We start from the raw sequence: 25,185 nt of genomic DNA, 5'->3' as shown, positions 1-25,185 counted from the left end.
TGTGTTCTTTGCTTTGTAGGTACATAATGTTTAATATCTTATGCATAAGAAAATATTTGTTTACTATTTGAATACAGATAATTGTGTTTGCCTATGTAAAGCCGTTGATCTGTTTGTCAAGCTGAATGTAAACATGCTGGCGCCCTTCTTTTATTACATTTAAAATATATGGAGTATTTCATGCAGAACATATTAGATAGTTTATTTCAAAGATTTCCCTGTGATTTCCTCTCACAGTGTGCATCTTACTGAGAACATCAGTCAGTCTTAAAATTATATTATGCTACTGCACAACAAACCACAATAAAGTCAGTTACAACATAATTGCATGGGAGGGGTTATGAGGTTGTGAAAGAATATGACGTACGGAACAGGCGGCATTATACACTCCTTCCAATGCACTGAGGACACAGACCTAGAGGTGAGGAAAACTTCTAATTTGTTAGTGAAATGTATTCTTTTCTTGGTGCTTGTTTATTGATGCATCACCCTTGCATTTTTATTATGATTATTTTAACATATGAATAATTGTGCAAATGTTTTTATTTTGAAACTTTAAAATTTTTGTTTGCAATACAAATCTTTATTGTAACGTTAATTAAACATTTGTAATGTATTTTTCTTTGACTTTATTTGTATTGTAATGCATTTCACATCCTGTATCAAAACCGGTTTGACAAGTTAAATTTGTTTAAAAGGGAGGGACAAGCAGAGTTATCTCCTAAGTGTTTATTTATATGCTTTGTACAATCATTTTTTCTTCTCCCACCAGCGATGTCTTCTTCCAGCAGCTCCCAGGGAGTAGAACAGTGCCTGTGTTCAATATGTCAGGATTTCTTCACTGACCCAGCAACCATTCCGTGCGGACACAACTTCTGCATAGACTGTATCAGTCAACACTGGGACAGCAGTATGGAGACTCGATGCCCTCTTTGCAAGAAGGACTTTCACTTGAGACCAGATCTTGGCATCAATAGAGAGTTCCGAGATCTCATTGAACGACTGAAAAGTCCTGTCCAACCTGGAGTAATACCATGTGATGCCTGTACATTAATAAAGAGAGGTGCTTTGAAGACTTGCCTGCATTGTGAAGGATCGTTTTGTAAAACACACCTAGAGCCTCATAACGCTGTTGCAAAACTGAAGAAACATAAACTTATCAACCCTGTGGAGAATCTGGAGAATTATATATGCCCAAAGCATGAGATACCCCTGGAGCTGTTCTGCAGAGATGATCAGATGTGTGTGTGCATGTTGTGTACAGATGTACACAAAAACCACAAAACTGTTCCTGTAGAGGAGGAGAGTGAAGAACGGAAGGTGAGATGCTTAATCTCAATCTATTTGTACTTAAATGAATTTATATCTTTTCCTTAAAGAAAGCTTAATTTCTGTCCACAGTCTCAGTTTGGGAGAAAGCAGGCTGAGGTTCATTTGATGATTCAGAACAGAATGAAGAAAATTGAAGAAATCAAATGCTTGGTACAGCTCAGCAAGGTAAGTCTTATTGCATGTTCATACAAAGTTTTAATGTGATCACAACACAACAATGATTGATCTCTTTAATGATTTACTTAAATTGCATTGAAGGTGTACATTTTATCAGTTCATGCATTCTCTGGGAATCAAACCCATGACCTTGATGTTGCTTACTGTTTGAGCTATGGGAAGTTCTGTAATTAATGCACAATGGTTCTCAGACTCTATTCTGATTGATTGGTTGCGTCATTCAGTGGTCAGATATTTCCCCGTCATCCATAGCAGTTCTGTATATCAGTCAGGACATCCAGTAACTGAAATATGTTCTGTTGAAGTCTGTTCCCCTATGTTTCTCCTTATATTAGTGTCCCCAGTTGCACTGGTGTTTCCACAGTTAGCAATAGAGTGCTGCAGAAATTACGTTATTTTTGTAGGCAAAAACCTGGAAACTTCGCATTTTAGCACTTCCGGTTCTATCATCCTGAAGTCAATGGTCAAATGCCTGAAATAAGGTCAGTGGTTAACACATTCAAACTATGGTTCTTTGATAACAGAGTGAGGTGTTTCACTATGGGAATCGCTTTGGGCATGACCAACTACGGAAGCTCCTATGAGACCACATCTGTCTTTGACAGGCAGGTCGATCTGAGATCAGGCTCCGCCCCACCTACATCACTCAGGCCGACCCCTATCGAAATCATTATAGAGAGATTTCTTCCCGTTCCTGTGCAAGGAGGGAAGTGTTGGTGAAACACCTCACTCTGTTATCAAAGAACCCAGGATTACGTTAAGTAACCCATCGTTCTTTTTCTAACTTCGCTCTGTGTTTCACTATGGGAGATATAGACCACTCCCGGATTGCACAACGTATGCTATACATAACAATTATGTGGGTCCCAACCCGCTGGCTCCTAGCACTGCATGTGCTACAGATGGCTCAGACACATTCAGTCTATAAAACCGCACAAAAGTGTGCGGCGTATCCCAACTTGCCGCCGCACAGATATCCTGAACTAAAACTCCACTAAGGCCCATGATGTAGCCATGTCCCTAGTGGAGTGGGCCCTTAAGCCTTCAAGAGGTTGAGATCTTCTGCATTTATATGCTAGAAATATAGCATCCACAATCCAGTGGGACAGCCGCTGACGCAACAAAGGCTTCCCTTTATGAGGAGTAGCCCAAGACACAAACAGCTGGTCATTCCTTCTGAAACCTGCTGTTCTTTCCACGTACACACAAAGCGCCTGTACTGGACATAATGCATTCAATCTCCCCTCATCTGGAGAAGAAAAAGGGGGAGGGTGAAAAGCTGTAAGTTCTGTAGTTAGACATCTATAAGCCGAGTCCACTACTTTAGGTACAAAAGCAGGGTTAGGGCGAAAAGAAACCTTTGTGAACCCTGGAGAAAACTGTAAACAAGACGGGCTGACAAGGCCTGTAAGTCACTCACGCGCTTAGCAGTCACCAGTGCTACAAGCAGTGCTGTCTTAAGAGAGAGAAACTTCAACCCAATGCCTTCTAGTGGCTCAAAAGGGTGTTGAGAAAGGGCCTCTAAAACCAACGACAAATCCCACAAAGGGACCGTCTGCCTGGCTACTGGCTTCTTATGGCGTGCCCCTTTCATAAAACGACTTATTAAAGGGTGCTGACCTGCTGCCTTGTCACCAAAACCAACATGACACGCAGAAATAGCTGCTAAATATACCTCCAAGGTAGAAAAAGCCTTTCCTTTATCCAGCAGATCCTGGAGAAAACATAATATGTCCCTCACTGAGCATTGAAAAGGGACAATATCACTCCGCCCACACCATACTTCAAAGACTCGCCATTTATTACTATAAAGTGAGCGAGTGGAAGAGGTTCTGGCACTCTGTATAGTGTGTATGACTGATGGGGGCAGACCTGCTGCACTCAAATTCCACCTCTCACGGGCCAGGCCCAAAGAGCTATCCTGTCTGGGTGAGGATCGTAAATCCAATGTCTGGATGACCAATGTGGAGCTATTAGTATCAGTGACAAACCCATTTCCCTCACTCTGGCCAGCGTGGGTGAAATCAGGCTCAGAGGAGGAAATGCATATGCAGGACGTTTGGCCATGGTTGGGCTAGAGCATCCACACCCAATGGTGAATTTTCGTCCACTAGGGAGAAATACAGAGGACATTGAGCGTTTTCCTGTGAGGTGAAGATATCTACGGCAGCCTGACCGTAGTTCTGCCATATCTGCTTCACCACCTGGGGATGAAGCTTCCACTCCCTGTACAGAGGATTTCCTCTGGACAATAAATCTGCTCCCCTGTTCAATATCCCTGTAACAAAATAAAAAAACAAAAATATGTCATCACTGCAGCAGTCTATAAGAGAAATCACAGTAACTGACAATTTTGTGACAAGTAGGATTCAGTTTACAGCACTCATTCATTTCTGTGGTATACGCAAACAGTGATTAAGGCTGTGTCCGAAATCTGAACAAGTCAGTTGCTGGTGTAGGGGAATTTTACAGTTAAAGACCCAAAATACCAGATATGGTGAATGAAGACCTGGAGTCAGACTTTAAAAAATAATAATTTGAAGAAAATTTTACTGAAGAATAGTTTCATCAGCAGAAGCCAGCTTCAGGTCTCACACGGAGGTCGTAGACCGCTCTGCATACATTCACATTTCCACAACAATTATACTCTAACAGAGTCCACTAACTACGTCATTACTTAGGTAAAAATGATTCTGATTGGCTAAGAAAAAATAGACAAGATTAGGAATCTTCCACACATGGACAGATAGTCAGAAGCATATCTCCATTCGTCAGGATGCTGATGAGGGGACCCTGGATTTAGGTACTGGATGTCCTGTTGGGTCATGACATGCCTCTTCAGGTCTCCAGCCAAATGCCATCTGTCCATTGATACCAATACAGGACCTACACACAGAACACTAGTGCACATACACATGATTCACAGCTTCTTCAAGGTTGAAGTTGGCCCAGGCTCCAACTATAAACAGGAAAGTTTCTCAAAACATACTGATAAGTTGTACTTTTCTCTCAGTGAGAGGTACAGACAATATTCAAAATTATTTTCTAGTGTTTGAAAAGGAAAATAAATGCTTTAACATAAGTTAAAAAAGTCATTCAAATAATTTGATATTTAGAAAGATAAATGTTAATTAATAACTCAAAAGATATGTATTGAAGCGGCAGTGGATTCTAGAATCCACCCCTTCGCTGGATAGTTCACCCAAAAATGAAAATTATTCCATGATTTACTCACCCTCAAGCCATCCTAGGTGTATATGACTATCTTATTTCAGACGAACACAATTGGAGATATATTTAAAAATATCCTTAGTCCTCCAAGGTTTATAATGGTTGTGAATGTGGGGGCTGCATTTTGAAGCCAAAAATAATGCATCCATCCATTAAAAAATTAATCCATACGACTCCAGGGTGTTAATAGAGGTCTTGTGAAGCGAAGCAATGCATTTTTGTAAGAAAAATATCCATATTTAAAACTTTATAAATTCAAATAGCTTCCGGTGGACGACCGTACGCAGAATGCAAAAGTCGATTTGCGGCAGAAGAGTATCCTTTGACCTGACCCACAACTTAATGATGAACGCGGAGGCACAGAGGATAGAGCAAAACAAATCACCGGTCACGGATTATAAGTCTAAAATGATCATTTTAAAGAGAAATGTCAGAGAATTTCGATATAAGAGAAGAGGAGCTTAAACTTGTTGCACAGCCCTATTTGTTTGAACTGTGAGAGGCGTCTAAGCTTATAATACTCCAACATCCTGCGTCATACATCGCATCAGAGGATTATTCATTTGGTCGTCCGCCGGAAGCTAGTTATTTGAATTTATAAAGTTGTATGCAGTGATTTGCTTCAGAAGGCTTTTATTAACCCCCTGGAGCTGTATGGATTACTTTTTTTTTTTTTTATGGATGGATGCATTATTTTTGTCTTCAAAATGTGGTCCCCCATGGTTACAACCATTATAAACCTTGGAGGACTAAGGATATATTTAAATATATCTCCGATTGTGTTCATCTGAAAGAAGATAGTCATATACACCTAGGATGGCTTGAGGGTGAGTAAATCCTGGGACAATTTTCATTTTTGGGTGAACTATCCCTTTAAGCTTTCGGATGCAGCCTCACTGTTGTACAACTCTGAAAGCAATTCAATGTGTCAAGGTTTTTTTTTTTTTGTCAAGGCTATAGTGTGACTGTTATGCTTTTTCCAATAGTTAAGCCGCAGATAGTATCTCTCAATTTTAAGAACATCTCTGCTTCGACCGGTGCTGCTTTCATGTGTTTTGTATCACAATGCGGACTAGATCTCATGTTTTAAACTAACACAATCTGGCACCATGTTGCATCTCATTTTTTAATTGAAATGAAAATTACTTGTGAGAACTTCATTATTAATATTATAATATACTATAATATAGGCGGTTATAATTATACACTATAATTTGCCTACTATAAAGGCAAAATGATACCATTTCAATTCAAATCAATATTTCATGTCACATCCACATTATTATTTATTTTCTTGGTATCCATGTCATGAGTGTAATGATGGAGAATGATGGGTTTTATTAATATAAAAACACACAGCCAACAACGAGGAACAGAACAGAATAAGTCCACAGGAAAACAAACAGATAAGTCCTCAGGAACAGAACTGAGTCACACCAACATACAACCAAGTAGGACTAGACCTGACAAAGAACACAGGAAACACAGGGGTTTAAATACACAGACACAGGAATGAACACCGAAACAAGAGGAACATAAAAACACTTCAACATAAAAGTCCATACAAAACAGGCACGACACCAGGGTCGTGACAATAAGACTGACTGTACATTATCTTTTATTTAGCCAAGATCAGTAAAAGAGAAAGCAGACTGTGTTGAGCTGTTCACGGATCTGATCCGCTCCATTGAGAGATGTCTGTCTGAGCTGCTGGAAGTGATGGAGCAGAAGCAGAAAGCAGCAGAGAAGAAGGCTGAAGAGCTCATTAAAGAGTTAGAGCAGGAGATCACTGAACTGAAGAGGAGAGACACTGAGCTAGAGCAGCTCTTACACACTGAGGATCACCTGCAGCTCCTACAGGTCAGTGTCCGTCTCTCTGCTCACATCACAGCACAACACTCAACATCCTGAGGGATTTCCCTTCTCTCCTGCTGTAGAATTATCCATCCCTGTGCAGCCCGTTAGACACCAAGATCTGGACTGGGATCAGTATTAACACTTGTGTGAGTGTGGAGACTTTGAGGAGCGCTCTAACAAAGCATCAAGAATTTCTCAATGGTGCAATGTTGAACATTACAGGAACTGGTGAGCTTCTCGCTGTTATTAGTATGAAAACAGCTGGGTTTATAAATGTAAATATAATTATGCTTAAAAGCTGAGACTGGTACTGTTCTACAAATTATTTAACCAAATCTTTCATTCTTTGGAGAAAATAATAATCAGATGTATAAATTGTTTTCACAGAGCTAAGGAGGATTGAGAAGTTTACAGGTACATGTCATCTGTGCCATTTCCCTACATTTAAACATGCATACATACACAAACATTTTCACATTTATAGATACTATATGGGTGTTTCTTCAACTATGGGTACTTTTGACCTTGTGAACTTTTAGAAAATAATCTTGTTTCATTTGTCTACAAACAATGTCATGCATTGGATCACAGAATTCTGTCTTCTTCTTTTTTTAAGTCATAAAAAAAAAATCTCTATCCACAGTTGATTTCCATCACATCTGTTTTACATTGCTGATAAGTTCTGCTCACAAGTGATATTTATTTTTCACATCACATGCCTCATATTTTATTTCAAGATCTTCTCTAACACTCTAAAAACAGCCATCATTTAAAAAATAAATAAATAAATGAAAAATAGAAATCATTTTCACACATTAAATGACAAAATGCTTCATCATTATTATACTTTTTATTTAGATTATCATAGTTTAAAATGTGTAATTAATAAATATTCATATTTTGAGACTGAAAGTCTGGGAAAAGTGTAAAACAATACAATCTTGTCATGAATTAAGTCCAAAGATGATGAAGATGGTTCAAAATCACAAAGTAATTTATTGAACTAAGTACACAGATAATCCAGAAGAAGACGCATCTATGAAGCATGTACAACACGACACAAAAATACTTGACAATGAACTGAAAACCAAGAGGAACTTAAATACACAGTGATGAACGAGCTGTGATGATTGAATGTGTGTCCATGGAAACTAATGACTGGCGGGAAACTAGGAACAAAAGAAGCTGATGAAAAACAAACTAAAAGTCCATGAAAGTGAAACTAAGACAAACTAAACTGAATGTAACTGTGACAAATCTATATATAAAGGACATTTGAAAAGTAGCAAATATAAATGGTGAACACATGTAAAACATTTCTGAGAGGTTTTAATATAACAAAAAGAAAAGGTTGATGCAAGACCCATATACTATGGTTGTATTGTTTATACCATACTACACAGAAATGTTAACAAAAGTTTGCTAATTATGTGTTCTGATCTGTCTTTCAGTGAATGTGACTATGGATCCTGAAACAGCACACCCAAAACTCCTCTTGTCTGAGGATGACAAACAAGTTGGATATGGAGAAACACGACAGATTGTCCCAGACAATCCATGGAGGTTTGATAAATGTCCCAGTGTCCTGGGGAAGGAGGGATTCTCCTCTGGGAAATTTTATTTTGAGGTGCAGGTAGAAGGGAAAACTGAGTGGGATTTAGGTGTGGCGAGAGAGTCTGTTAACAGGAAGGGAATAATCACTCTGAGTCCAAGGAATGGACTATGGACTCTGTGGTTGAGGAATGGAAGTGAGTACAAGGCCTGTGACTGTCTGTCTGTCTCTCTCTTTCTGAAAGTGAAGCCCCAGAAGGTGGGTGTGTTTGTGGATTATGAGGAGGGTCTGGTCTCCTTTTATGATGTGGAGTCCAGGTCTCATATCTACTCTTTTACTGGTCAGTCTTTTACTGAGAAACTCTATCCTTACTTCAGCCCAGGCTTTAATAATGGAGATAAAAATTTAGCCCCACTGATCATCTCACCTGTCAGCAAGAATAGGTGAATTTTAGTCAATCGTAACCATTGGTAGAAAAAAAATGAACATTTGTAATAAAAACTGTCATTTGTAATAAAATAATGAAAATATATTTAGCTTGTAAAACACATTTCACAATCACATTGCTAACACTACATTAACACCTCAAATAAAGATGAATTTATTATTTTATTTTGTTGATGATTCGTATTGAGCCTCATGACTGTAATTTACAAAAAAATCACACCATTATTTTTATTATTCTGGTGTTTTAGATAAGTCACGCATACCATCATTTTAGCACCGTATTGTTTGTCATGATATGGGCTGTCCAATCATGTTAGTGATAATAAAACAACCAGGAAACATCCTTTTTAAGCAGCATTAACCCTCTGTTCCTTTTTTGACCAAAGAATTTTATGTTTTGGTTTTTTAGAATTTTTTACTTCCTCAGAATGGTACGAAACTTGTTATTGGCACTTGCTATGAGAAAAAAAGATTAAATGGTCCTGAAAAAAATATTCACAAAAATGACCCAATTGGAAACGAATGGGAAGCTAATTTCATCTAGTGGAAACGTTTGGTACTGCGCCCCAAACAAAATCTCACTGAAAATTTTGAGATATCAACTTTAAATTTGGAACACAACTTGTTTATATTTATGGCTTTGATTTTCTCACAGTTTTAGAGTAACACATTTTTGGTATGATATATACTATATATATACTATATATATATTTTATGGAAAATAAATATATCAAGCATTCAAGATTTATGACAGTTTAAGTTGGAAATTTAATTTTAAGGTATATGCTCTAAGTAATTAATAGGTAATAAATGGATCATAACTTTTTCATAAATATAGTTTAGTTCCATAAAATCATCTTAAATAAAAATATTAAATAAAAAACATTATCAAACCAAAATATAGTACATTCATTTCATTGAAATAATAATAATAATAATAATAATAATAATAATAAAAAATAAAAAATAAATTTTTTTAAACATTTTTAATCTTTGCTACTGACACTTTTTAAACTCTGAAGACATTTTTTTTTTTTTTTTTTTTTTGACAGTTTTGATCACAGTCAGTGCTGAATTGAAGGAAAGGCCTATTTTATGGTTCTTAATGCTGTCAGCTCATGTTTATATAAAACAAATTGTGCAGCAGCAAAACGCTTTTCCTCAGAGATGTGTCAAAAATTACCATACATGTGATTTAAAGAGTTAGTTCACCCAAAAATGAAAATTCTGTCATTAATTACCCACACTCACCCACATGTTGTTCCAAACCTGTAAGACTTTTGTTCATCTTCGGAACGCAAATGAAGATCTTTTTGATGAAATCTGAGAGCTTTCTGCCCCTCCATAGACAGCTACGCAGTTGAAACGTTGACGCTTCAAAAAGTTCATAAAGAGAAACTAATCCATATGAATTGAGCAGTTTAGTCCACATTTTCTGAAGAGACTCGATCGCTTTTTTTATGATGATTGATGATTTAATTTAGGCTTTTACTCACATATAAACATTCATCAGCGAACATAAACAGAAGCTCAACCAAACCTGAATGACGCACTAGAACAAATCTCTTGCGGAAGTTCAAACATGCTGTGTAACACGAGAATGAACCTCATTGCTTCTCGCACGCCAAGCAAACATGCTTGAGTTTCTGTTTACCACAACTGATGTGGTAGTTGATGAATGTTTACATGTGAATATAAGCCTAAATGAAATCTATTAATTATATAAAGCGATTGAGTCTCAAAAAAAATTTGGACTAAATCACTCAATTCATATGGATTAGTTTTGCGATCATTTTATGAACTTTTTGAAACGTCAAAGTTTTAGTTGCGTAGCTGTCTATGGAGGTATAGAAAGCTCTCAGATTTCATCAAAAAGATCTTCATTTGCATTCCGAAGATGAACGAAAGTCTTACGGATTTGGAACAACATGATGGTAAGTAATTAATGACAGACTTTTCAGTTTTGGGTGAACTATCCCTTTACCGTTTAAAACAAAGCACTTTATTGCTCAAATGTATGAATTGTAGCTCTCTGGGAATGGAAGTAAAATATTAGATTGATAGGACGATATAGAAATATTAATTTATTCTATTTTGTCAAGAATGGCCTCCGAACACATAATTTAAACACTTACATCTTACTTGTTGCTTTTTGTTTGAGTGTTTTTAATCACAGAGCAATCAATGAAAAATCACAGATTATGGCAGTACATCTGAACATGACTTCAGATTTACCAGAATAAGCCTATTCTGTTAGCAGTTTACTAGTGTTAAGTAGTGTACTGAAATTCTTCTTAAAAGATTTTCAAAACATTTTTTTAAATGGTTTCAGTTTTGTGGTAATGTACATGATCTGAGTTCTTTAAAATGCATTGACTTCAGAGTTAACATTTCTCATTTAGTTTAACTTGATGTACTAAAACAACTAAAACTAACTGTATAGACAAAAAAAACAAAAAACAAAAAAAAAAACAGCAAAATTACTAAAAATTTAACTAAAATGAAAATAGAAAATAGAAATATAAAAACATTTTGATTTAAAATAGTAATAAAAACTACACTAGTGATCACAGATTGATGGTAAATATCAGCATAAAAAATACTGTGACACCACAATAGATACAATTGACTTGGAGATCAGATTTTATTTATACAACATTTGTGTGTATCAATGTTAAATGAGACGTGCACTTGACTTTTTCTCCAAAATATTTAGAGAGGAAGTGCAATGGACTCATTACCAACACCAACAAAACCAGAGACCAAGAGAAAGAGTCTAAATAGGCCCGCATGTACTCTGAAAATCTGGAGAGTACTATTTGCCAGAGAGACCTCTAGCTGTTCTGCAGGAATGATCAGATGTGTGTGTGTCTGTCCAGTGCTGAGGGAGGCATGTCCTGATTTTGCCGAGTTAGACATATTTTGGTTATCCTGGAACTACATTCCTGTCTGAAAATTTAATCCTAACCACATCCCTACCCCTAAGCCTAACCCTAACCCATACCCATAAGTTATCCTTAAAATCAAAGGGAAAATGATACATGAATAACACTAATATTAGAAGCACCTAACCCTGGTTGTAAGCCTACACTTTGATAACGTAGTCAAGCCAAAGGCTTATCATATTAATTACCTTTATGTGTTCGACTTTGAAGCGATACATAAAACGCATTACCATTCTGATACATGGACCTGTAGACAAACAAGCCTGTATAATTAGCTCTTCCACTTCTTCTTCTGAATCAGTGTCTGGTTCAAACATATATGACTGAATTAAACCTGTATTTTCATTTGCCATCGTGCAGCGTTTACTACAGTAAAATTTACAGTGGATCAGCTAGTCCGAGCTTGTGTGATTGAGTGGAGGCAGCAGGCAGGACTAATTTGCATATTCAAACCAAGGGTGTTGCAATCAAACTATTTTAATGCATGAAGAAATTATTTTCACAGGAAAAAAATTTTAGGCTAAAGCTAAATATGTCATTTTTGTGATAAAAGTTAAATGATTGCCTACAGGGGGGCTTTAATATACGACAATGCCAAAGACGTCTGAGCAGAGTTTTAGAAGTCTAAACCATATTTCAGAGGTGTGTTACAGAGGGGGAAAATGCCTCTTTGGGGTAAAACACCCCCTACTGTTTTTCCCAAAATAACCACTAGATGAAGTCAACATACGTTTTTGTTGTTGCTATGGACTAATTTGACAAGTGATGTAGAAGTATTCACTACACTGGTGACGTACCTGAGAGAAAACGGATTTCACGGTAAGTGATCTAATTCAGCAGTGAGAAAAAAAGTTTTAAAGCTTGTTGCTTTACAGAACATCACAGTTATATTTGATATGAGAATAGTAAGTCATGTAGTTAGGGAGTAGGCTACATGTTTTTAAAAGGTAAATATAATTATATTTTTAGAATGACGATTTTTTCAAGTGGTGGTGCTCGCTGCAGAGCCAAATGACCTCCAGCTCCACCTCTCTGGAGCTCAAGGGTGGAGCTTAACCTGTTTAATGGGTGGAGAGATAGGGTTATGGGTAGGGTTAGGGTGTGGTTGGGGGATGCAGCTCCACCCATCATGCCCACAGTAGGTCGCGAGAGCAGGAGCTAGAGCTCCAGAGAGGGGGAGCTGGAAGGTTATACTCCAGCCACCTTTTTTTTTTTTTCAAACCTAGTCTGTGACGCCCCCAGAGGGCATCGCTTCCCACTATCATAGTTACTGTAGTGTAGGTCTGAACATCACATCCTTTGTTTTTCCATCAAATGTAATCTAACTAGTTGGTTGAATAAAAATATTTGGACTTTGTTTAAAAATTACCTCAAGTTTGCATCAGCTAGCTAGTTAGCTAGCCAGTTAGCATCAGCTAACAATATTTTTCAAATAGGCTAATTGATTTATTTATCATTAATAAATATTCATATTTATAAAATGGTAAGTTCCTGTCCTTGATTCTGATTGGTTTTAGCTTGTCTTTTTATTTTAAGCTAAAACTACTTGTACTGATTTTGGTGTAAATAAAGCAAATTCCTTTGTCAGAGTGGGGGCATTTTACCCCACATGTGGGGCACTCCTTTTGGTACAAAATTAATTTTTTTGAGATGGTCCTCACTGCAGAACAGGAGATCCAGTGGGCGGGAATCTAGATCCAACTCCACTTTATATAGCCCTAAACCTACCCGTCTCCGCCCCCTGAATCTCGTGTGTTCCTCAGTGAGGGGCTACTGGGCGTTTTCCCCCACTCTACCCTATTAATGTGTCAACACCAATACAGTGCTAAATATTTTGTGTTTCTTGTATTTCATCTCCATCACTGTCATCATCTGTATAGGTTGTATTAAGAACTTGTTATGAACATGAATATTGAGAACATATTGATAAATCCTAACTTTGGCTGTTTATCAAATTATTTATTAATGTTTTGGTATATTGAAGAACACGTCATGCTTGGATTAAATTTAGAATCCAATCTGTTATACGCAGTTGTAATAACGAGTTGGCATTCACACATAGAACATGGAAGCCTGCACTGCGTTCACTATGTCAACTTAACAGAAATTTAATTTTTGGGTGAACGAACCCTTTAAATGTTTTTGAAAAATTCTAACACGCTACTGTCTTCTATGTTTCATAAATGTGCACAAAATTGCATTTGCTCAAAACTTACTGTACACAATATTTACTAAAATCAGAACAGAAGATGTGCACCTCAACAGTGAGAACTTCCTTAAATTAATACATTTCTTCTGCTTTCAGCCCAGTTATGTGCCAGTGGGCAGTTATCTGAAGAGCTCCAGTGTGCCATCTGTCTGGATGTATACAGTGATCCTATACAGGTATATATATTTATATATTTGTTTTTCCAATGCATTTTTATAATGCGTTTATAATTTTTTTGCTAGTAACATGCTTTGGTTTGATGAGTAACAAAAGTAAAGTATATGTGATATCATTTTTATGTCCAAGAGAAGGCAAATGTACAGTGGGTACGGAAAGTATTCAGACCCCCTTAAATTTTTCACTCTTTGTTATATTGCAGCCATTTGCTAAAATCATTTAAGTTCATTTTTTTCCCTCATTAATGTACACACAGCCCCCCATATTGCCAGAAAAACACAGAACTGTTGACATTTGTGCAGATTTATTAAAAAAGAAAAACTGAATTATCACATGGTCCTAAGTATTCAGACCCTTTGCTCAGTATTTAGTAGAAGCACCCTTTTGATCTAATACAGTCATGAGTCTTTTTGGGAAAGATGCAACAAGTTTTTCACACCTGGATTTGGGGATCCTCTGCCATTCCTCCTTGCAGATCCTCTCCAGTTCTGTCAGGCTGGATGGTAAACGTTGGTGGACAGCCATTTTTAGGTCTCTCCAGAGATGCTCAATTGGGTTTAAGTTAGGGCTCTGGCTAGGCCATTCAAGAACAGTCACGGAGTTGTTGTGAAGCCACTCCTTCGTTATTTTAGCTGTGTGCTTAGGGTCATTGTCTTGTTGGAAGGTAAACCTTCGGCCCAGTCTGAGGTCCTGAGCACTCTGGAGAAGGTTTTCGTCCAGGATATCCCTGTACTTGGCCGCATTCATCTTTCCCTCGATTGCAACCAGTCGTCCTGTCCCTGTAGCTGAAAAACACCCCCACAGCATGATGCTGCCACCACCATGCTTCACTGTTGGGACTGAATTGGACAGGTGATGAGCAGTGCCTGGTTTTCTCCCCACATACCGCTTAGAATTAAGGCCAAAAAGTTCTATCTTGGTCTCATCAGACCAGAGAATCTTATTTCTCACCATCTTAGCAAACTCCATGCGGGCTTTCATGTGTCTTGCACTGAGGAGAGGCTTCCGTCGGGCCACTCTGCCATAAAGCCCCGACTGGTGGAGGGCTGCAGTGATGGTTGACTTTCTACAACTTTCTCCCATCTCCCGACTGCATCTCTGGAGCTCAGCCACAGTGATCTTTGGGTTCTTCCTTACCTCTCTCACCAAGGCTTTTCTCCCCCGATAGCTCAGTTTGGCCGGACGGCCAGCTCTAGGAAGGGTTCTGGTCGTCCCAAATGTCTTCCATTTAAGGATTATGGAGGCCACTGTGCTCTTAGGAATCTTAAGTGCAGCAGAAATTTTTTTGTAACCTTGGCCAGATCTGTGCCTTGCCACAATTCTGTCTCTGAGCTCTTCAGGCAGTTCCTTTGACCTCATGATTCTCATTTGCTCTGACATGCACTGTGAGCTGTAAGGTCTTATATAGACAGGTGTGTGGCTTTCCTAATCAAGTCCAATCAGTATAATCAAACACAGCTGGACTCAAATGAAGGTGTAGAACCATCTCAAGGATGATCAGAAGAAATGGACAGCACCTGAGTTAAATATATGAGTGTCACAGCAAAGGGTCTGAATACTTAGGACCATGTGATATTTCAGTTTTTCTTTTTTAATAAATCTGCAAAAATGTCAACAATTCTGTGTTTTTCTGTCAATATGGGGTGCTGTGTGTACATTAATGAGGAAAAAAAAATGAACTTAAATGATTTTAGCAAATGGCTGCAATATAACAAAAAAATTTAAGGGGGTCTGAATACTTTCCGTACCCACTGTATCTATTTATTAAGACTTCAAAATTGTTTTGCCAATTTTTTTTAAAGGTTACAAGAAGGAAACCGATAATGACAGATTATTCACAGCCTTTACAAACAGATGACCAAGAAGAGACTCTGTACAAACCTTCAAGTGAGTTAGTAATATAGTTAGATCTTCTATTCCCCACATAAAGATATATTTTAAATATAGTATAGAGATACTTATATTTAGCATAATGTATATTGTTATTATCGATAAATATTTGCGCAATTATGGATAAATTAGCATCTTTTTTAAACTTTAAACTGTTTGCAGATATTTAAGAAATTAAATTAAATCAGATATTTAAGAAATGTTTGTTTATGTAAAGTCGGTTTTGTCTTTAGGTTCCCATATTTTTGGGTCGTTTTTGTAATGTTTGTGAAGTATTTTATTTTAGTATTTTTTTTTTTCCTTTCAGTAATGGCTTTCTCAAGCAGTCAGTGCTTCATTTGTCTGGAGCTGTCCACTGATCCCCTGACTTCTGTAAGGCCTTCCTCAAGGAATGCTGGGAAAGCAGTCATGATAACAGATGTCCATGCTGTAAAGAAAATTTCAGCAAGAGAGCAGATCTTAGAGATTTTGAGCAGCTATGTTCTCAATCTGAAATCCTGATGTGTCAGAGCTCTTACTGTAAGCCTAAAGTGGAGCCTCATGAGAGAGTCCCAAATTTAAAGCAGGTCATGATGATTGACCTTGTGGAGAATATCAATCCTAAAATAATCCAGAATCATGACAGACCTCTGGAGTTGTTCTGTAGAGATGATCATAGATTTGTGTGTCTGTCCTGTGCTGAGGAAGACCACAAGACTCACAACACTGTTCCTGGTGAAGATGAGAGTGAAATGAAGAAGGTAATGAAAAATTATAATTTATTCAGATCAACAGCAAAAGCTAATTATAAATCTTAAAGCATTCTGGATGATATAGAGCATGTCTTTTTCCCTCTCATTACAGGCCCAACAGGTGATGATGCACAAGCTTGTGCAGCAGATGATCCAGGACACAATGAAGAAAAATGAAATCCAATGCTTTAAAATGAAAATGAGCAAAGTGAGTCTTACAACATATTAATTATATAAAAACTATCCATCCATTTTCCAAACCACTTGTCCTATGAAAAATGGGGTATTATATTATATTATTCACTGCCTGACCAAAAAAAAAAGAAGAAGAAGAAGAAAAAAAAAAAAAAAAAGGTCGCTGTTTGGATTTAAATAGGCAAATGCTTAAAGGGTTAGTTCACCCAAAAATGAAAATTCTGTCATTTATTACTCACCCTCATGCCGTTCCACACCTGTAAGACCTTCGTTAATCTTCATAAAGGTACTAAAAACATATTTAAATCAGTTCATGTGACTACAGTGGTTCGTTTGACACGCGATCCGAACCGCTGATTTGACACGCTGATTCATTACGCTCTGAAGCTTCCTGAAGCAGTGTTTTGAAATCGGCCATCACTAAATGTCGTTATTTTGTTTTTTTGGCACTTCTCGTCTCTTTATAATATTAATATTGAACCACTGTACTCACATGAACTGATTTAAATATGTTTTTAGTACCTTTATGGATCTTGAGAGAGGAAATGTCATTGCTCCCTATGTAGGCCTCACGGAGCCATCGGATTTCAACAAAAAATATCTCAATTTGTGTACTGAAGATTAACGAAGGTCTTACGGGTGTGGAACAGCATGAGGGTGAGTAATAAATGACATTATTTTCATTTTTGGGTGAACTAACCCTTTAAGAGTCTATGATTGGATCATTATTGCTGATTATTGTTTCTAGCATGTTATATGTTTGGCAACAGTTCTTTTAACCCTAACTGATGAAGTGTGTAGCTTTTCATTTCTGAAACAACTAGATCTTAAATTGAGTGCTTGACTCTTGCATTGTCAATACAAGTTCTTGACCAAAAATTGATGCACCTCTTGATGGAAATAAATATGATGTTATTTCCATCAAGAGGTTCATCAATTTTTGGTCTCGACTCATCACGTGTGAAAAAATGACTCTTCATGCTCCCTCCCAACTATTCTTTCACAATTTGAGCCTGATGAATCTTGTCATCCTGGAAAATGGCCATGATACGTCTTCCTACATGGTTGTTTAGGAAATTAAATCTACATACTACATCAATTAGGGTTAAAAGAACTGTTCCCATACATACAAGATGCTAGAAACATAATAATCACAGCAATAATGATCCAGTCATTGACTAGATTTTTTTTTTGGCTGGGCAGTGTATTATATTGATGTCTGTGTTTGATCTGATTACCTTTTTAATTAGAAAAACAAGGAGAAAGAGGAGGCAGCATCATTGAGCTCTGCACTGATCTGAATTACTCCACTGAGAGATGTCAGGTACTGAGATCATATACATGTATTTTTACAGCACTAGGACCAGTAAGTCATTGCTAATGTAAACAACACATTTTAATAAATGTATCTGATATCACTATATTGATACCAATTTACTTGATACCTATATATGTTCTAAAGCTAATGTTTGTAACTCATCTTTCACAAATGACACTTCCTGAGCCTGAGGCAAAGACCAGGATGAATTTTTTATTGCTGCTTTCATCCTCTATGGATCTACAAGATGTGCCCTTTACAAAAAGGATAAAAGCACTGTATTGCAAGTTCTTAAAAACTTGAAGATAAATTCATTAATCTTTCTATTCAACCAATAATCTCATCAATATATTAAGAAAAATAAAAAAATATATATCTTTACAGAAGTATAGTTTAGTTAATCATAGTCTGTAACTGTTTAGTATCATAAACGTAAAGATGAAAACTTTTTTCTATCTTATTTTCTTGTATTCGGTCATAAACTATTTTGTTAAACATTTGTAGGTTATCTGAAAGTGTTGTTTCTGTGACACTTTCAGTGTATTGCTGTTTGTTTGTGGAATAAAAAATATATTGTTATTATTATGGAATAATTGTTTCCAAATAATGGTTGACACAGGCAAACAGGAGTGTTTAAGAAACTGGTCTGAATTTAGCTTTTTTTATTTTGCTCTCAATTTACTTAATAATGTAACCACATAATTTGAAAACTATTGTAATCTTGTTGACTAAATAAATTCTGAGAATCATGTTTCTGTTCAGTGACTTTTGTAAGTACACCTAAAAAGATTACAAGACTGAATAATAGTGGCATAATATATATTGATTTCTATATGAATACCTGAATAGACAAGTAGACATATATAAATGTTTCAGTTAATTTTTTTTTTGTTTTGTTTTGTTTTCAGCTGCCATTAAAAAATGGTTTAGCCTTCATTAACTTCCTGAATTTTATTGTCCATGCTTGGTTCTACCATCAGTTCCTACTGATGCACTGGATGGGTGACAACGGCGACCTGTATGGAGGCTCATTGGCAGCATGTACTCTGACCCTGGCTGATGAACACTTCCTGTAGATGAGCACTGCAGAAGACAGTAGAGAGAAAGCAGCCATGATGCTCAACACTGCTGCCACAACGATCTCTTCCTTAGAAACTATGACTAAGGAGAAAGGCGTGAGACTGGGCTGAGGAGTGGCATCGTTCTCTTTCACATCATGATCACTACGATACAGAAAAGATATATTACTTATAGATAGACTCAGCTGAAAAAGAAATACACTGTATTTTGAATTCTGTAACTGCTGACATATTGTGATGCAGGTAAAACACATTAGAAAATCATTTCAGATTTGAAAAAAACCCCAAAGGATTAGACCAACCTTTCAATGGATGCACCAACATTAAGAAGGTTATCTGCCTTTTGCCTTGATGTAGGAGGAGCTAAATCAGAATATTTACATAATCTGTTGTCTGGGCAAAAAACTAAACCCTGATAACCAGACACCTATATTATTTAGAGACAGAAAGTTAAAACAAATCAAAAGGCAGCCCAGTGATGTGAAACAAGTGTTAAATGATTCAGTCATTATAGTTAACCTGCAGGGTTGAAATAAGGCTTACTTAAAGGTAGGGTAGGCAATTTGTTTTATAAACAATTTTTGTTATACTGGTTGAAACTCTCTTTACACCCTGATAGGAATCAATAATAGAAGTGGTCTAAATATTAAAACATACATATATCTTCTGTGGAAGTCACAGGACCAAAAAGTGTTCGTCCAATCATTGCATTTGGTCCGAGGCGTGGCTTTGGAGAGAGCACTGAAAGGAGGGTGTGATCTTATGCTTTCAAAGCTAGCTTGCTATTGCTAGCCTGTCCGAAATTGCCTACTCTACTTTTAATGTTTCCAGAGATAACCAATGAGTTATCACTAACCTCAACACTCTTTCCAGCTGGGCAATCCAACCAATCAGAATCCCTTACTTGAATTTGATATTTGTTTCTTCCAGTGCATCTGTGTCTGTAACAATGACCTGCCACTGATGCACGGGAGGATGAATGATTCTAAAAAACCAAGGATAATTTTTTTTAACGTTAAATAAAACAGCCTTTACTTGTGGTTCTAAGTATCTGAAAACTGTTGCTTTGTCATATTTAAACATTTATAATTTGTACATAAATGTGAGAACATGTGGTACCGGTCTGGTGAGGTTGGATATGAAACAGCGGCTGTCTGAGCCATATATCTCTCCACTTCCTTCATTCATTCCACTCCTCTCATTCTCCTTGTTCCAGCACTCACTCTGATGAAGAAATGTGGCATTACACAGTGATAATCATGTGGGAAGTTTTGTTAAGGTGACAACAAAGTGAGGGACTGGGCAAAGAGAAAAAGAACTCTAAACAAAGAACAAGAGACTCACAGCATTTGCCAGGGGTTTGAAAATGTGGCAGCCATCCAGGTATGGATCAGTGAGACACTTCCCCTTGTGTAAGTGAAGGTAGTGACAACCCAATGCACTGGGAGGAAGACAGTGGACAGTTTATGTATCACATTTACTACTCTTCAAAAAAATAATAATAATAATGATAACATTTAAAAATAACTTTTTTAACCAACTTTAGAAAAGCCATTTCAACCTTTTTACTTTTTAACAAGCCCACCATTTAAACAAGCAAAATATAGTTTGCTATTAATCAGTGTCTAAATAAATACCTGTGTTTATTCAAAGACGCATTATTTGTTTGATTACCTGTCTGTGCAAAAGAAAGTTGAAGAATTATGACAGGTAGAGAGGGACCCAAACTGACTGCCTTCACCTAAAACACACACAGAACCACACAGCAAGATTGGTAAAACAGTAAACAGGCAAGTCTGAGGTTTGACTCCAGCTTCAACAAGTGCATGATATGTATCTTTATGTATGTAAACCAGCAAACTGGACTGTTTTGCTGGCTCAATAGTGGATGTCTTACCCTCTCCCCACACCAGGCTCTGAGCTTGGCTAAAGTTCACTGAATACCATCCTGTATCCTGGAGGGCAGCGAGTGTGATGTGATCGATGCGAATTAAAGACGGCTCCACCAGTAAAGCTGCCATAATGGAGCCCTGAAGCACACGGGCCTCCCAGTGTGATGAGAGACCGTCTGAACCAACATCCTGAGAGGAAACAAGAGCCAGAGGGAGGGAGTGTATCATCTGTGTTTTACATTAGGCAGCAGCTATTTACTTTAAGAAAGGTAGATGCTATTTACACTGTGCAAAATAGATGCTATTCAAAGTGTAAATAGAAGTAATATATATTTTGTACTAAAGGTAAAATATCAGAGCAATGGTAGACAGTGTCAATATCAATGTAGTGCCATTTTTTTTTTTTAATACTTTGGAGTACCATATAAATGCCATGATTTATACTACTATTCAAAAGTTTGGGGTCTGTTTAATTTGTTAATGTTTTTGAAAGAAGTCTCTAATGCTCACCAAGGCTGCATTTATTTGATCAAAATATTTTAAAAACAGTAATATTGTTAAATATTACTATAATTTAAAATAACTGTTTTCTATTTCAATATATTTTAAACTGAACTTTCAGCAGCCATTTATGGAAGCCTGTTTGCACCGCGGAATAAAAAATACAAAAGGTAAATTGCGATTTCTTATCTCACAATTGTGAGTTTGCATTTTCTTTTTTTCCTCAGAATTTTGAGATATAAACTTGCAACTGCGAGTTATAAAGTCAGAATTCCGAGATATAAACTCGCAATTTTTAGAAATAGTCACAATGCAAGAAAAGTCAGAACTGCGAGATATAACTGCAAATGCGAGAAAAAAACATATTGCAGTCATTTTTTCTCAGAATTGTGAGATATACTTGCAATTGCAGGTTATAAAGTCCAATTCTGAGGAAAAAAAGTCAGCTCATGATTCTGACATTTTCTCGCAATCAGAATTGCAAGATAAAAGTCACAATTGCGAGAAAATGTCAGAATTGCGAGTTTATATATTTTTATTAACAGTTATGATGCTTTGATTAATAGAAAGCTCAAAAGAACATTATTTGAAATATTATTTTTTTGTAACAATGTAAAAGTCTTCACTGCCACTTTTGATCAATTTAATGCATCCTTGCTAAATTATTAATTTATCTTAAAAGAAAAAAATCTTACTGACCTCAAACTTTTGAATGTACTGTATGTGGTAAACGCTGAGTGCTATGGTATATATCAAATATCAAGGTGATAATATCACGTAATCATCTCACAGTAGTGTTTTGTACATGGTGGGTACCTTGTTCTCTAATGGAGCTCCAAGGTCAGTGTGGGTAGAGTTGAGATGTTTCTGCATTGCTTTTATCACAGTAGGAGAATAGAGTCTAACCTGCCCCATCTCGTCTGTGCTGATCACCTGACCATGAGACCAGCAGTCTACACCAGCTTCATAATACACACAATGATGACAAAAAATACTGGCAAATGCACAACAGGACTACAATAACCACTATAACTCTAATAGATATTTATTCAATTACATAAAGAAAATTTAGAAAAATTAAGCTTTGTTACTTACCCTGAGAGGAGACAGAACAATCCTTCCTTTGGCTGAGGAGCTCTTTGCTGAAGCCCAACACATGGAAAAGCTCATGGATCACTGTCTGTAATAAAAACAAAGATGACAAATAGTCTGCTGTACTGTCGATGTTTCTCAGTTTTTCTCATTGTTCTATAAGTGCAGTTCACTTTCCCTTCTCAAACACACTCACTGTCACCTGCACATAGTGTTCATGTGTGTATCTTTCCAAATTGAGCGGCTCTCTACAGATGACCATAGTCCCAGCCAGAGGACGCCCCTCTGGATCTGCCTGACAGTGAGCAGCATAAGCCAGTAAACTAGACTAAGAGACAGACATGTAAAAATGTTACAGACACTATATGACAACCTACATTAATCTTAGTAGATTCATAGTCTTTAGTACCTCTGCTCTGCATTTATCTGTGCTGTGAGTGAACACATAGAGCAGGAAGTCAGTGTCAGGAACTCCTGTCCCCTCTGGCCTCAGCACTGTCGGAACTGGATGCTCAGGATGTGGATAAACAGCACAGCCATCTAGGTGCTCATCTGGGATCTGTAAGCAGGACTGAACAATAAGTGCAATATTTTTGAGTAGTAGTATTTATGAAACAAGACTCACATTCATGCCCAAGCAGCTCTCGAATCTGTAGTTCTCTTTGGCTCTGCCACATCTGAGGAGAATGACACTGGTTGACTAATTAAAATACATTTTGAAAATCAGTACAAGTGAAAAATCAATGCAGTTGATTTTTGCAGTTGAGCAAAGCTAGTGCAGTTTAGTAAGAGTCAGAGAAGAAGTGTAAAACATGTAAAACGTACTTCATGTGGTTAACAGTGCTACTGTTTCTCCAGATGAATTTGCAGTATTTGTTTATGTCTCTGTTCAGCAACAGATTATCAGGAACTCGTCTCACTATGAATAAACATCCACAATAATGTTGCTAAAGAAGAAAGGATTGGGAAGAAATCCAAATTTATGTCTCTCAATTTTTGTTTTGTTTGTACTACACATAAAACAACCACACACCTGACAGTAAACTGGAAACTTCATTCACAGCCTCATCAACTGCGGTCATTAGTCTCTCTCTCTCCCAGTCTGAGAGGGCGGGGCTTTCTGAGGGTATCCAGATCTTGATCCTGATTGGTTGTGGAGCCGCCATGGATTCTACATGTTTCTCTGCTCTTTTAGATCTTTGAGGTTTAGAACTGTAAAGCGCTGGATTCTTCTCTGATGCAGTGACAGGTACGTTGATTGCGGTTTCACTCAAGGGCCAATGAGCAGAGGCGTATTGACCAGTGGGCGGGGACACAACTTTGATTGATCTCTGAACTTGGTCAAAGATGCACTTCCCCCAAGTACATGGAAACCATGGCAACAGTAATATGCCAATAGAAACACAAGGCGCAAAAGGCATTATCTAGTTTAGCATAAAACACAAAGAAAAAGCACTAATTATTTACAAATGTTTATGGGCAATGAGACTAAATTAAATAGGCCTATATTAAAATGATAAGTAAAAATGTGCTTTTATAAACGTAAACGTATAAATGTTCTATATAAAAAGTTTGTGTTGGATAGACTTTCTTAAATTTCACCAAAATCTGAGTTTTCCCGTGGTATTTGTTTTTTACACAATACAGCAATAATTCTTAATAACAACAAATTGTCTTCGAAAAAGATAGAAGTCCTCAATTTAGGAAGTCATTCTATAGTCATACTCTACCGTTTTGGGGTAGGTAAGAATTTTTATTGTTTCTGAAAGAAGTCTCCTACGCTCACCAAGGCATTTATTTTATATTTTCATTTTATCAAAAATACAGTAAACCAGTAATAGTGTGAAATATTACAATTAAAATAACTTTTATATTTTAATACATTTTAAAATTTAACAGTTAATTTATTCCTGTGATGACAAAGCTGAATTTTCAGCATCATTACTCCAATCTTCAGTGTCACATGATCCTTCAGAAATCATTCTAATATGCTGATTTGGTGCTCAAGAAACATTTATTATCGATGTTGAAAACAGTTGTGGTGCTTAATATTTTTGTGGAAACATGACTCTTTGATGTAAAGAAAAGCATTTATTAAAAAAAGAGAACTTTTGTGACGCTATAAATATCAAATGTCCTTGCTGAATAAAAGTATCCGTCCGTTCACACACACACACACACACACACACACAATACTGACCCCAAATTTTTAACATTAGAATAAAAAAAACATTCCTTCACACAGAAAAATAATTAATAAATAGATTTCTTACCAGCATAGTTTTCCGTCGTTTAGCTTGTATTTGTAGACAAGAAACTTACATCTGTTTGTTGGTTTCTCTTGTGAGCAGAATTATCCCCCTCCTCAGGATGTAAAGAAACTGAGGCAATGCAGTCTTTGAAGTGCAAATAACACAATCACCTCTCATAGTTTCAGTAGAACCGACGACCTTCACCTATAACACTTGGCATTCTAGATTTTTTTTTTTTAGACCTATGTTGACAGCGTAGTTTTTTTTTTTTGTTTTTTGTTTTTGTTTTTTTACCTTGCTGAATCCAT

At 36.8% G+C, this 25,185-nt stretch overlaps 2 protein-coding genes across 4 annotated transcripts; one reads left to right on the top strand and one right to left on the bottom strand.

The window, feature by feature from the left end:
* Positions 1-136: 136 nt before the first annotated feature.
* On the top strand, positions 137-8,953 carry si:ch211-216p19.6 (E3 ubiquitin-protein ligase TRIM39). The gene is made up of 7 exons (XM_051899323.1): positions 137-421; positions 773-1,320; positions 1,402-1,497; positions 6,367-6,600; positions 6,678-6,825; positions 6,985-7,011; positions 8,049-8,953. Exons 2-7 carry the CDS (start codon positions 775-777, stop codon positions 8,594-8,596), a joined length of 1,599 nt encoding a protein of 532 aa, XP_051755283.1. The 5' UTR covers positions 137-421; positions 773-774; the 3' UTR covers positions 8,597-8,953.
* Positions 8,954-18,082: 9,129 nt separating this feature from the next.
* Positions 18,083-25,143, bottom strand: LOC127515364 (ciliated left-right organizer metallopeptidase). 3 transcript variants are annotated; one of them, XM_051898912.1, is made up of 14 exons: positions 23,659-25,143; positions 23,451-23,544; positions 23,251-23,302; positions 23,035-23,184; positions 22,828-22,953; positions 22,629-22,713; positions 22,350-22,495; positions 21,038-21,221; positions 20,815-20,881; positions 20,485-20,581; positions 20,260-20,364; positions 19,997-20,125; positions 19,443-19,567; positions 18,083-19,284 (listed from the first exon to the last, which is right to left on the bottom strand). In XM_051898912.1, the coding sequence occupies exons 1-14, from the start codon at positions 24,044-24,046 to the stop codon at positions 19,038-19,040; spliced, it is 1,995 nt and encodes a 664-aa protein (XP_051754872.1). In that variant the 5' UTR covers positions 24,047-25,143; the 3' UTR covers positions 18,083-19,037. The 3 variants fall into 3 exon arrangements, with proteins under 3 accessions (XP_051754872.1, XP_051754870.1, XP_051754873.1); XM_051898910.1 differs by having other exon boundaries at positions 20,815-21,221; XM_051898913.1 differs by lacking the exon at positions 19,443-19,567 and having other exon boundaries at positions 19,002-19,144; positions 20,815-21,221.
* Positions 25,144-25,185: the final 42 nt, after the last annotated feature.

The sequence above is a fragment of the Ctenopharyngodon idella genome, chromosome 7 (assembly GCF_019924925.1).
Source record: "Ctenopharyngodon idella isolate HZGC_01 chromosome 7, HZGC01, whole genome shotgun sequence".
Taxonomy (NCBI): Eukaryota; Metazoa; Chordata; class Actinopteri; order Cypriniformes; family Xenocyprididae; genus Ctenopharyngodon; species Ctenopharyngodon idella.
Note: the sequence above shows the minus strand (reverse complement) of the source record. Positions and strands in the feature narration are given on the sequence as shown.

Bases quoted from the DNA above. Each gene is read 5' to 3' on its own strand.
- si:ch211-216p19.6 (XM_051899323.1), top strand. From the start codon at position 775: ATGTCTTCTTCCAGCAGCTCCCAGGGAGTAGAACAGTGCCTGTGTTCA. The intron at 6,601-6,677 runs GTCAGTGTCCGT...CTCCTGCTGTAG, and splicing joins ATCACCTGCAGCTCCTACAG to AATTATCCATCCCTGTGCAG. The intron at 7,012-8,048 runs GTACATGTCATC...TCTGTCTTTCAG, and splicing joins GAGGATTGAGAAGTTTACAG to TGAATGTGACTATGGATCCT.
- LOC127515364 (XM_051898910.1), bottom strand. From the start codon at position 24,046: ATGCCTTTTGCGCCTTGTGTTTCTATTGGCATATTACTGTTGCCATGG. The intron at 22,714-22,827 runs GTGACAGTGAGT...TTTTTATTACAG, and splicing joins CACATGAACACTATGTGCAG to ACAGTGATCCATGAGCTTTT. The intron at 19,568-19,996 runs GTTAGTGATAAC...TAAATAATATAG, and splicing joins CAGCTGGAAAGAGTGTTGAG to GTGTCTGGTTATCAGGGTTT.